This window comes from Platalea leucorodia (assembly GCF_965183815.1).
Source record: "Platalea leucorodia genome assembly, chromosome: 3".
Classification (NCBI taxonomy): domain Eukaryota; kingdom Metazoa; phylum Chordata; class Aves; order Pelecaniformes; family Threskiornithidae; genus Platalea; species Platalea leucorodia.
In genome coordinates this window covers 76,605,856-76,619,104 of record NC_138825.1, presented here as the reverse complement: position 1 = coordinate 76,619,104, position 13,249 = coordinate 76,605,856, and the positions used below count along the sequence as shown (strand labels likewise).

The following is a 13,249-nucleotide window of genomic DNA, read 5'->3' as shown; positions in this document are numbered from 1 at the left end:
CGTTGTTCTCCTAAAATCTTTCTGAAGAGTTGGATATTCTGGCATCTTCCTTATGTCTTCCCAATCTTTATCTTGGGGGGGGGGGGAGAAAGGAGAAGCATTTACAATTCTGAAAATGTAGGTTAAGTAATACATGAGAAGAAATAACTACAGCAGTTGTTTGACTTCCTATTTGTTGGCCAGTGCTATTGTTCCATAATTGTCAGCATTCCCAAATCCATCAAACTGACAGCTTCTCCGTACCTATACAAACAACTAGTCATTTCCTTTGGGGGGGGGGGAAATCAACTCAGTAGCATTACGTCTGACACTTTAATGAAAATAAATTACCTGCAGGGAATCCCATTACACTGAAAATGCGATCTAGCTGATCGTGATGAAAAGGATTACTTGTTTTGATGTCCTCCTGACGACAGTGAAATATAGGTTCCGAAGTCAATAGTTCAGCAAATATACAGCCAATTGCCCAAATATCTAAGAAAGAAGGAGGATAATTCATGTAAATTTATTGTACTTCATCACTCTGGTTTTTGTTTCTGCACAATTTCTCAACAACCTGTATAACCACAGTAAGATAAAATGCCTCACAGTATAATTACATACAGTACTTTAAAAATAATGCATTAATATAATACATAAAAAAGGGTAAATCTGGAGATATAGGGTTTTTTTTCAATCAAAATTGGAGTCTCCAAATTCTGTTTCAAGTTGTACACTGGCAGTCCAGCACTTAATGTATTCACAGTTACGGCAGAAACCTACACAATATTTGCTGACAACATAGCTTAAAGGGCATTCAACTGACCACCAAAACCAAATCATAAATCCCCCATAAAGACAAATTGAAATAAAAGTTCTACCACATATTTCAGAACAATTCCAAACAGATAATTGATAACCAAATAAATACTAAGAAGGAAAAGACTAATGACTCATGTTAAGCCAAACAGTGCAAGCTAGTTAAAACGGAGAAACAAGATACTGATTTTAATCAAGAGCAGAAGAGTGATTAACAAACTTAAAAAAAAAAAATCCTACTTGACAACTGACTCCCACTGGAACAATACTGGAACTGTCTCATCTACATCTCATGTACATACAGAAACCAACAGCATGATATACTGATGTTTTAATGAAAGAAAATAACCTCTATTTCATAAATTTCTCATTAATATGCTTCTCAAAATTAAATATATTGTGCACAAGAACATTAGTTTCATTTACAGGAGAAGAAATTTCTAGATTATGTGTATTCATTCTAGTTACTACTATCACCACCCATCTTAGTGTTTTGTATGACCTCAAGGCTTTATTATGCATCTTAAAATGAAAGTGTGAATTTGTCAGTGAGAAGAAGGTTACTAGCAGAAAAGAAATGGATTTGCTACATTGACAAATACGTGTCTGGGATATAACTTTGGAAAAAGATGTTGAGATCAAATGAATAATGAGCATAGATTGCTGAATACAAGAGTGTGGAGACTTGCTTAGTAGCTGAGGTTAAACTAGATGACCCTGGGAAACCTTTTTGATTTTATCAAATTTAAAAGCACAAATATAGAAAGCAATTTACCCTTAATTTATAGGTCTAAGAGATGATAAAAAATTACCTAACTGGAAGAGAACACCAAGAGAAGTCTCTTGTTTGTTGCAACTAATCTGAGACTCAAACCCCCACCTGCTGTCAATGGTGGTGGTTGGCCCATGCCACCTGTGAGACACATGGTCTCCTGAAGAAAGAAAAAAAGCTCTCTTTAGGCAGGGAATGAAAAAAGCCATCACACACTCTTTGCCAAAACAGGTCAGTTCCATTTCCATCATGTTACAGGTGTGGAGCTTGGGGTGTCCCAGTTTATAAGCTTTTCTCCCTACTTCTTTTACAGGAACGTCTGATAACATTTCATTCAGACTTTACAGTTTCAACAGGGTATAACTTGCTCTGTGCATTACATCACTTTCTCAGGGTTTTATCTTCTTTTGATTTTCTTATTAGCCTTATCTGCATGAAAACAAGATCTTTAGCTCTTGGAGATTTTATCTGCTCAAGCAGCTAATGCAGTATATTAATCACAATTCCTGCCTGGGTAGTAGGCATAAATTATCTACTCCAGAATGGAAATTACTTACTATTTGAAGAACAGCACCTTCATTTAACAGTATCTAGTCACTCATTGTCATACTACATAGCAAATCCTTTTGGAGATGGTTTATCTAGAGGCCAAAGGAACTGCAACCCTTTTGGTTTTCATGGCTTTCTGCAGTGCTCACTGTCTATCACATAGTGAGGGAGAGGCTGGGCCACTGCTCATTACTCTATTCATTACTGCTCTGCTTTTCCTTTTAAAGAAAAAAAAAAAATCTAGTATTCTCGTTGACAGCAAAGCTGAACTGGGAAATCTCCCTGATGTGACACAGGGCAAACTTCAAAACTCGGTTCCTCCTTCATCAGCTGAACTGTGCGAGAGCAGAGCCACCGCGGCAACGCATTCCCACTTCCTGACGCTGTGATTAACACAGAGAGCGCATTTTAAACCCTCTGAGAATTCAGAAAGACGGACATTGTACCAACTGGAAGTTTCATCTGAATAAACACTGGTAACTCCCAAGCTGGTGGTGTATTTTCTATGGGATGGCATTACTGGACAAGTCAAGCATGAGAATACTTCAGCTCTGATCAGTCATTATAGTCTCTGGTAGTTCATAGTGCTGGGGTTCAACCCTTTAGGTCTCTTGCCAGATACTCTTCAGCTTCAAAGAACTAATATAAAGTAACCCAAAATACTTAGTACAGAAAACCTGAAGCTTTAATTTCCGTAAGTGAAGATTAAACAGCTGGAAAGGCCTTATAGCCATCAGCTCAAGCAGGTCAGGGTCTTCCCTTCGTGAATCTAACTTTTATGTAACCTGATCTCGAACACATCCTTGGCACATATTGAAACCATTCTCACAGTTAATGATTTTCTGCCAAGTTTGGCTAGCCCCCCCCCCCGCCCCCCCCTTTTTTTAGTAACATTTATAATTTACAGTAATTATTTACCACATGTGGCATTTTTCTAGCAGGAATGCCTTGTTAAATTCTGGCAAGTTTAAAAGCTTCATCAATACAAGCAGTCCTAATAGGTATTTATCTCCTACACTGTTCATATTAGTGAACCAAATACAAACTTCAGCTCTAACTATGGAAAAAATGTGTCAATAATTAGCAATTTCCCTATCCAGTGCCATTTCATGTGTTTTCAGTTTGTGGCCCCTAAAAAAGAAGAATGATTATTACATCTATTCCAAGTAAGAAGTACTACCCCTCAGAAGTGGGCATTTACAGAGGCAAAGCTTAAAACACATAAGCAGTATTTTTCAACTACAGTGCATTATTAATCTAGTGCACATCTGCCTCTAGCACAAGAAGAACTTCTTATAATGCTGTATAACAATTTCATTATAAATAAAATTTCTGTTTAAAAGCAACCACCAAAAATAAGAGGCAAACGACAGACAGTATCCATTTTAACTTGTTATGTACCAGAACCACTGAAAACAGGGCCATATAGGTCCTAATGGTTGCACTGGATCCTAAATGTTTTCCCATCTGATGTCCCAGGAGGATCCTAATAAATATACCAGAGTAGTACAACCATTCCTATAAGGATGGTTCTGTTTCCTACACTTTCCTCTACTACCATGAGGTTTCAGGAACGATCCGTGGTAAAAGGTTTTTACTGGTTGTTGCTGGCGGGTTTTTTTTTTGTTGGTGGTGGTTTTGGGGGTTTTGGGGTTTGGTTTTGTTTTTTGTTTTTGCTTTTTTTTTTTCCCCTTTGCCCTCCAAGACTTTCAGACTCTCCACTTTCCCCCAAGTTTACACTGAACCTGAATGCAAGCCAGTTTTGCTCCCTGGCTCTGGAAAGAGGGATGGGAGCGAAGGCCTTTGTAGCATACTCCTTTCCCTAGACTCCTCACCGAACAGCTTGCTCAGGTCCCATTCAAACCTATTCACCAGTGAAATATCCTTCCACTGTAACAGTATTTCTCAAGTACTACATAATGATTTTATAAAAGGAAAAAATAGCCTTTTAAAGATGGTCACTTGTGTTTGGTAAACAGATTTTCCATATATATGCCTGGGTGCACAGACTATTAGAATATTTGTATGGCTGTCCATGTCCCAGTTTTAAAACCTGTGACTCTAATAGCTTTATAGGTCAGCTACTAAAGCTGAGAAAATCCTGCATGTCCTGCTCTACTTCAGCGCTGTAGCCAAGAAGCAAGTATAAAAGGATGCTGACATAGCTGTTTTAATGATAGGGCTGATTAAGCAGACAAATGCTCATGTATGCTTTCCTTTCTATGACACAATAATCTCATTTCTCTATTTGTTCCAATATTTTGGAAACATTCTTTAAGAATATTATGACAATTTAAGACAATAAGATAATTTATGAAGCAATAGCCTTGATTCTCAAAAATGAAACATCTTTTCCCATGCATATTAACTACAATGTTTCATTGAAGACAGGACAGAGTCCAAGACGAAATACTTTATGCTTCTTAACTATATCCAAGAAAAGAAATACATAAACAAGCTCTTAGCCTCATATAATTCTTTAATAAAATTCTGTTAAAGAAAGTAAGTTAAGAATGGGAAAACATCTATTTAGCTGCAATTGATCTGTGGAATTCATCATTAGTGAGTTTGGTCTAGCAGCTTCAACCAACCTGCTTTTTTTTTATTTTGGTTTGAACACAAAGTCTAGACTCTAGGACATATCTGAATGCTGGTAAAGGAAGCATACAGTGGATGGACACCAGAATACAGCTTCTCTACGTCCACCAAAGGCTAATGCAACAACCAGCGTAACCAAAAGCTAGTTAGCACAGCCTTAGCCAAAAAAAGGCAATCTGGGTCACCTATAAAGAGCTACAAAGTTTATATAAGATTCACCAAATCTTTCAAATCATAGAATCATAGAATCACCTAGGTTGGAAAAGACCTTTAAGATCGAGTCCAACTGTAAACCTAACACTGCCAAGTCCACCACTAAACCATATCCCTAAGCACCACATCTACAGATCTTTTACATACTTCCAGGGATGGGGACTCAACCACTTCCCTGGGCAGCCTGTTCCAATGCTTGACAACCCTTTCAGTGAAGAAGTTTTTCCTAGTATCCAATCTAAACCTCCCCTGGTGCAAATCAAGGCAAGGACAACAAATACACCAATATACTCGAAACCCAAAAGGTGGCTGCGCAAGCACACACGTGTGTAGTTTTGTCAGATAAATATCAATTGGTCTAATGGAAAGGTATAACCTCTTTATAAGAAAAGCTTGCCTCTCTTATGCTGAGCACAGCATTCTAAACTAGCAGCAGATTCTAAACTTACCTGGAATCTTTACACAGAGTGACCTAGGAGCATAGAGATACTATAAAAAAAGAGTTTATTAATTTTTACACTGGATTTAAATACCTAGAAATTAGACATAAAATAATAATACACCTTTAAAGAGGGATTTCTCATTTCTTTGGTCCGATAAGATCGCTAGAACATACCTGTTGCTATCACACACAGACACAAGCGAAAGGTCTTCCCTTTTGTACATTAAGGACTCAATTCTTATATGCTTCATTTAAACATTAGTCAGCAAAACAGCAGGTCAAGGAAGAAGCCGTTACTAGCCTTTTAAATTTGACACTTTCTATGAAGAACTGAGAATGGGGTCAAACATCTACATGTGACAGGCTTTTCAGGGGGAAGCAAAAAATGGCGTCAGTGGGCTAAGGGTCAGAAATTTGCTATCACTCATTGGCAAGTTAGGTAATGTTTACCAATCTTTAACAAATATCCTAGCCTTTTAAATTAAGCTGCCCTTTTCTCATGTTATATACTCCATTTTCATCAGCAATTCTTTAACTCTTCAGTTGTGCCTCCAAGACTACTACTGTATAAACTAGATTAACTACATTAGCTAGCAGTAGAGCAGGCTAACATCCTTGAAAGGCAGAATAGAGTAATGGTTGCATGAATGCAGAATAGAGTGATGGTTCCATCTTCTTTCTTCTCTTCTCTCAGTTCTTCTTCCAGAAACTGGGGTGGGCTCCAGCCTCAGGTGATGTTGCTGTTGGCAATTAGGTCACTGGGACAAGTGCTGAGTTCTGGCAAGGAAAGTGTGTTACAGCCTCCTTTTCTCCCTAATCCTAAATCTTCAAATATGCCAGAGACAGCAGGGAGCTATTATTTTTATGCCAACTCCAGTATCTCCAAGATGTAGTGAAGAACGTACTTGCTACTTTTGTTCCAGCAACAGCAGCGCTTATACCTCAGAGGGTCCAAGAGGAACTCTGGCGGGCTGCCAAAGCTTTTCACCGAAACAAAAGTAGAAAGAAAAATGTTCTTTCAGTGACAACTCATCAAAAGCACAAGGAATGTAACGGGTGACACAAAAGGCAGCTTTGTAGCCTCAGGGCTGCTTCCCCCAACCAAGTATCAAACAACTGCAGCAAGTAAAGGAAGTCTGAAAGCTTCTCATTGCAAAGGTCACAAGTCTTTTACACTGCAAAGTAGTAGGCAAGTCTGATGATACAGAAATTGTTTCCATTTCCTCCTGTAATGATGAAAGAATTAAGAATAGGCAAGATATGCTGCTTTTTGGTAAAACAGTATTTACAAAGCTTTTCAGGGAACATCCACAGCTTTGCATTTTCACTTTATCATATGAAAAAATGACTGACTATCATCTGATCATAGGACTGGAAAGCCAGGAACTCCTGATTACTAATTATGGTGCTTTATCATTAATTTCCCCCCTGCTCCCCCATTTTTTCCCCCATCTTATTCCATCACTGCAGGTAAGCATCCAGTATCGTACCATCTATATTCTACAAATAGCACAGCATATTAGAGAATAGGTGCCATTTCTGTGCTCTTCTGAACTGTAGCAAATGAGAAGTGAGCAGTACATATTCTCTGAAAGGGAAATACACTTTTTTTTCCTAATTAAATGCAGAATATTTTAACAAAACTTTTTCTGTACACAACGGAGCTCTTTGGAGGTTAACTCCATGCTAAATGAAGAGGGACAACGAGTTTATAATCTGTTGTGTGCTCTCACTTGGTTTCTGTCATTAACTATTACAACTTTTTACTAGGTCCAACATGTCAACACCTTCAGAGCTAACATAAGGTGAGCAAAAGGCCTGCTATCTGGTAGATTAGGTTATAACAAGGAACATGTGGGAAGAGTACTTTCCTGGCCTGTTCCAATTCACAAGGCATGACAGCCTTTTCTGGGAGTTATTAAAGCTTTTGATGTCTACCTTATTTCAGTCAACAGAGAGGAATGCAGACTAAGAAATCTTGCCTCTTAGCACAGAGAGGCTTATTTGTCCTTCTAAACAGTGCTTTACAATATCTTAACATTTCTGTTACTAAGGGATTCAGCCTTACAGCTAATTCTAATAAGGCACTGAGAACAACTCCTACATAATTATAAGCGAATCTATTGGATAAGCAGCAAAATAAACTGCTGTGAAATGTAATTCTGTCAGTCACAGCTATTACCAAGAAGTCTACTTGTGAAGCAATCCCACCTGTCTTGAGAACAAGTCATTCTACTGAATCAGTGCTGTAGTGTTGAAAGCTTCAGTTGATATTGCTGAAATAATTGTGCCTGAAGATCAAACTGATGGATTAGCTAAAAACATTCTTCTGCACTAGAAGTATGCACCTTATTATGATAGCAGGTACTTGGTTTTCAACCAAAATCAACTTTTGTGAGTGAACATTTTGGATATGGTAGTAAATAGAGCACACTAAATGCCTTCATTACTGCACTATTTAGCTAGGGTAAAGTGTTTATGGAACGAGGTTTTATAACTGATCACCTTTTGGATCTTTAAATGGCAACCTCATGTTGCATTTATTAAATGAAATCAGCCTTTAGTTCATTGCTTTGTAAATGAAGCCTTAAAAAATAAAGCCAAATCAAACATCTCTATGATGCAAGTTCAACTCTGCACCAAACCATTCACCTGCTCGTATATAAAAGGAACAATGTGTTTGCAGTATATCGTGAAGAATCACAATATATCCCAACTGACGGGTACAGAATGGAATTGAGTATGACGAAAAAGTGGGCAAAACGCATCTCCTAACCTTCTCCAAATGCTGAGTCTTGCTTTCTCATGTCATAATTCATGTTCCATTTCCACATTAGGGTCCATTATTTGCTCCGGGCTATGACAGACATTGCAAGAAGAACTTCTGTCTTACTTCCCTAAATCTTTTTTTTAACTGAGCTCACAGTGTAGGTTGCTCAGGGAGGTTAGAGAGTCAATCCTGCTGCTGCAAAGCTCATCTGCCTGGTGAAGGGCAAAGTCAGTGAGATACTAGCGAAGGATAAACTTGCTCATATAAGAGGCCCTATAGTTATTAACAGTTGGAAAGAACATGAAACTGGTGCTCTGTGGGAAAAATAATTAGAAGGAAAAAGACATGGAACTGAGACTATTACTGGCAGGGAGGGTTTTTTGGCCCACAAATCATTGACAATTTTTGATGTACATGTGGCTAAGCATAGATGGATTTTTGAAGGCACCTCTTGTTCAAAGTGGGTTTTAATCACAAAGCTATTACTATAGAGCATATTCTGCCTTCTTAGTATGTTATTTTATTTTCCCTGCTCTAAAATAACCCATGTACAGTTAAGTCATAGTAATCATCACGCAATAGCAAATCTGCCAAAATATTGAATAAAAAGGCAAAAACACCTGGTTCTTCCCTTCATATGTTTTGCAAGAGGAGAGAATCATGAACATATGAAAAAGTATTCTGTGACTGCAAGTGGAAGTTTACAGGTTAATTTACAGAGCAATCTACATCAGGACAATTAGCAATTCTAGTCGTGATTGGTGGTTTCACTGGTTTTGTCTTCCTTTTCTTTTTTAATGTTCCGAATGTGTATATTTCTCAAGCTAACTGCAGATGCTAAATGACACCCCAGGTTCTCAGATGAATTATTTTTGTTAACTCAGTGAATGGATTAATTTATAATACACTTGTACTGGAGTTCCCTATTATCCTTAACTGATTTTATCTTCAGGACAATACCATTAAGAAGCATCCCCACTTTACAGATAATGAAGCAACACATAGGATGGATTAAACGACATGCTGTAAGCTACATACAACACTTGGGACTGAACTGTTATTTAAATCCAAGTCTCCTGAGACCCAGCTTACTGTTCTAAGACATAAAAACTTTACTGTCTGCCCCACATTAGAGTACCTCCATTGGTTTTACAACCCACTGCACTGTTCTCATTCTCCTGACTATTAAGCTAGTACACACTCCAACACACCTCTCAGACTCTTCAGAGTTGACCATGGCCACCAGCTTTACAAGCTAATTTCCAGACATCAACATATTTGAGAAGCAAGACCAATAGAAGAAGGCAGGAACTAGTATGCTAGATCTCAAAACAGTTAATGTTTTAAAATGTATAACAATCCTGTGGATGATATTCCTTGAGTTGCTGTCAGCATCGCAAGTCTCCCAAAATACTAATTAATGTAGCTTTAAAATGTTCTGTTTAAGTGACCTAATAATCCTTTATAAAACGTTACATTTCTTAGGTGACTGCAGTGATAAGATTGTAGAGCAAAGCAAATGCCTTTTTTTTTTTTTTTAAAGAAGAAACATTTATGGTATTTTAGAGATCACTGTCAAGCAAGAGGAAAAAGCAGCAGTAAATCATCCAGCACCTGCAATAACTAGATAAGAGAGCAAGAATTAATCTTTGGTATTAAAATATTTTGCCTCTCAGAAAAAGCATGAGAACAACTGTGATAATCAAAATGAAGAAAGTTTACCACATGCCAGAATAAGTTTACCACAAAATATCATCTGAATCCAATTACTTCCCATGTCGTATAACACTGCCCAGGGCATGACCAAGGCTCCCTTCCTAGTGTAGCCTGAGTTTTTCTTCTCAGAGCGCATAAATGAATATTTTCCAAACTTCTCTACTTTTCTAGTTTTTCCACAATCCCTTCCCCTCAAATCAAAATCTCTAACAAACAGGAATGCGGATCCCTATACAGCAAACAGAAGCTGACTGACTATAGATTTGCTTAAGTGTCTGTCATGGATATTTAAAAGCAGTCCCCATACTTCCATGGCTCCACAGACCACAGGTGGGGAACCTCCCCTGTGCATTTTTCCTAAGGACTTTTCAATCTTCTTGTTGGCCCCATTTGTAACGTCTGGTTTACCAGGTTTTCCAGATAGGTCTTGTTTTTCCTCTTTCCCCCCAACCCTCCCAGAACAAGAGACCAGAAGAGCTTTAGGCGTCGGTCCAAGATTTCCAGAGGCCCCACAGCCCGGCCAGCGTGCCAACAATCTGTGCGCATTCAGTAAGGACATCTGATGCACTCGGAACGTGTGGGACTTGCTGCATAGGCAATATGGAACACATATGCACATATTTCCATCCTAAATCCTACATAATACACCCCAGATACTTCCCTCTCCTTTTTTTTCCTGCATAAAGTCGAATGGAGTTGTTGAAACTCTGACGGATCCCAGTATTCATTATAAATTCATTCCCTTTGATACACCTAATATTTTCCTGTGACATTTGCTTTCAAAGGCATTTTGATATCTGCTTATACCTTTCACACATTTCCAGCTTCCATAACCATATGTTAGTCTGGAAATAGAATGAGGTGAGAGTGCACTGCCCAAGCTTTAAATTACAGTTTCTCTATACCTAAATCTTGTTCAGGCTGGTAAATGCGGTTGCCACATGGCCATTTCTGACATTCCTGCTGACTTATAATCTAGACAAATAAGGAAAGGTAACGAAGCAATAGAGATTTCTCGGGTTCTCAGATTTGTTTTTTTCACAATAAATAAGCCCATCTTTTTTTGGTGCAGGACGCTGTTTTAGCCTTGCTTACAGGGTGTATGAATGATCACTCTGAAGAACACTTTTGCTAACAAAATCCAAACCATCTAAAATACTATAAGCCATCTGATGCCATGTATCAAATACACTATTTCTTTAACTAAGGCAAGTGGTAAAGAGAGGTGAGATAACATGTTCTTGTTTGATAGCACTGCTAACTATACAAGCTGCAACTCGATAAAAAACAAGTCTTAATTATGCTATTTCCTTGATATTATGCTACAAGAGGCACCAGAATGAATCATAGTAGAGACTGCCATGTGCTTTCTTAAAAACCTATGATGAGAAAGAGTTCTTACTACTTACTTTACTTACTAAAACATTATTTTCTATTTTGATGTTCCCAGAATGAAAAAAAAAATCCGATTAATGTCTCCTTTCAAGCTGAAAGCCAGCTTACCTTTTCCTCCATTTTGCCACAGTCATTTCCTTTACTTTCCTTAAAAGTATAGCGCAGAAGTTTTTGCCCATCAATGAAAGGAGCACCCTACCTTGCCACTTACTTCAACCTTGTTTCTTTAGTATTTTGAGTATAAAGGCATTTTCTGTTGTGCTGGAGACTGTCTAAAAGTTCAGTAATTTTATTAACGTTTCCATGATCACAAGCATTTTACATCTTTGTAGTTACTTGGTTTCACCTGAAGCTTGCTCAAGTTACTTTTATTTGCATATTTTACTTCTTTGCTAGAGTATTAGAAACTGATGAACACATGGGAACAGATTCTGCTTTTAAATTATGGTGCTGGAAATGCAGACCAACTTCAACAGGCTACAATAAATTTAGTACAGATTTATATTGTGGTAACAGAACAGAAAGTGACCTTTGGCTTCTACAACACCATTTTCCCAATTTGTATTCATCTGGTAAGTTAGTTGCTTGTAACTATGGTAGCAGATAATAGGAAACTTTATTAATAAACTAGGGCTTAGATTATAAACATTCACAGTTCAGGAAACTAAATATTATTCCCCATGAAACCCTAACATGGGCTTTTTACTATCCTTTTAACATGCAGAAAGCAAAAGCTATTTCTGTTTTTTAGCAACAGTATTTTCCTGACTCCTGTATCTCCCTAAAACATGACGTTATATATGTGATTAACAACTACTTGTTCTGCAAGCAAATAAATGAAAAGTAGAATATTTCAGTACTATGAAGGAACAAATTAAATAAAGGGGAAAATGTCACTGAAAAACTACCTCTAAAATAATGAAACATGCTTATATATTGTTTTGTGTAATACATAGTTCTTTCTAAACAGACTGTATTTAGTCCAATTTTTCCCCAAAGTGAAACCCACAAAATGTAACTAAGATCAGGTCCAGAAAACAAAGACAAAAATCCTGAGTGAGATAAAAATCAAATTCTAATTTCATTCTTTGATCACGTATGAGAATTATTTACATGGAAGCAAGCATACCTAAAGGCCAAAAGCACCTTTTTACAAGAACAAAACCAAACTGGACACTATACTAGACAGTGTCCAGGATATTATGAATACACTGCCAATAATTAACATTATATGTAAAGTTAAGATAAGGAAGAGAGTATTAGATACAGAATATAGAAAATATGTTTAAAATACAATAAAATCAAGAGTAAACCAGTAAAAACCTAAGCAAACATCTGAATTATATAGCAGCTGTTGGACAATGTTCAGTGTGTTGCAGTAGAGAACTGATGACAATGCATTCCCAGTAAATTCAAACAAAAATATTTCTCACAATGACAAAATTGGAAGAGAATAGACTAAAGCTGGCATGACATTGCTTTTAGCCCGATTTTATTGATATTTACTAATTATACAAAATTATATATTATATGAAAGGCATAAGAAAATAGCTATGGAAAATAAGCAGCTATACCAAATAGCCTGTCATTTCCTTTTTCATAAATTGCTATATCTAATCACCTTTCTTCTAAATTATTATTTCCAACTGAAGAGCAGTTAAATGAGAATCTTATATAATTTATTATTTATTACTAAAAACGATACATTAGGTCTCCTGAGAATTATCTAATATTAAGAGATGTTAAAATCATATTTCTTGCACAGAGATTTAAGAGCTTTAAGAGTTGCGCACTTTGCCAAAAACATTAGCATTCAAGTTAAACTCTCACTAGCGTGCTTAGCTCATTAAGATTGCCTTTTTTTAAATGCACATAATGCTAGAAGCAAAACACAAGTCTGGACTCAAACTGTATGAATGTCACTGCTGTCATTTTGTTACCCACTTCTACCCTTTGCCTTAAAGCTGCACATAGATCACCTCCAGGTACCTTTATT

The 13,249-nt window shown here is 37.2% G+C and overlaps 1 protein-coding gene across 2 annotated transcripts in view; it reads right to left on the bottom strand.

Moving 5' to 3' along the window:
- Nucleotides 1–13,249, bottom strand: part of CDK19 (cyclin dependent kinase 19) — a 134,445-nt gene that overhangs the window by 19,459 nt on the left and 101,737 nt on the right. For both annotated transcript variants that reach the window (XM_082306396.1, XM_082306395.1), the window contains 2 exons: nucleotides 331–474; nucleotides 2–71 (listed from right to left, as the gene is read on the bottom strand). In XM_082306396.1, the coding sequence (XP_082162522.1) occupies nucleotides 2–71; nucleotides 331–474 (214 nt within the window). The remainder of the gene's footprint in view (nucleotide 1; nucleotides 72–330; nucleotides 475–13,249) is intronic.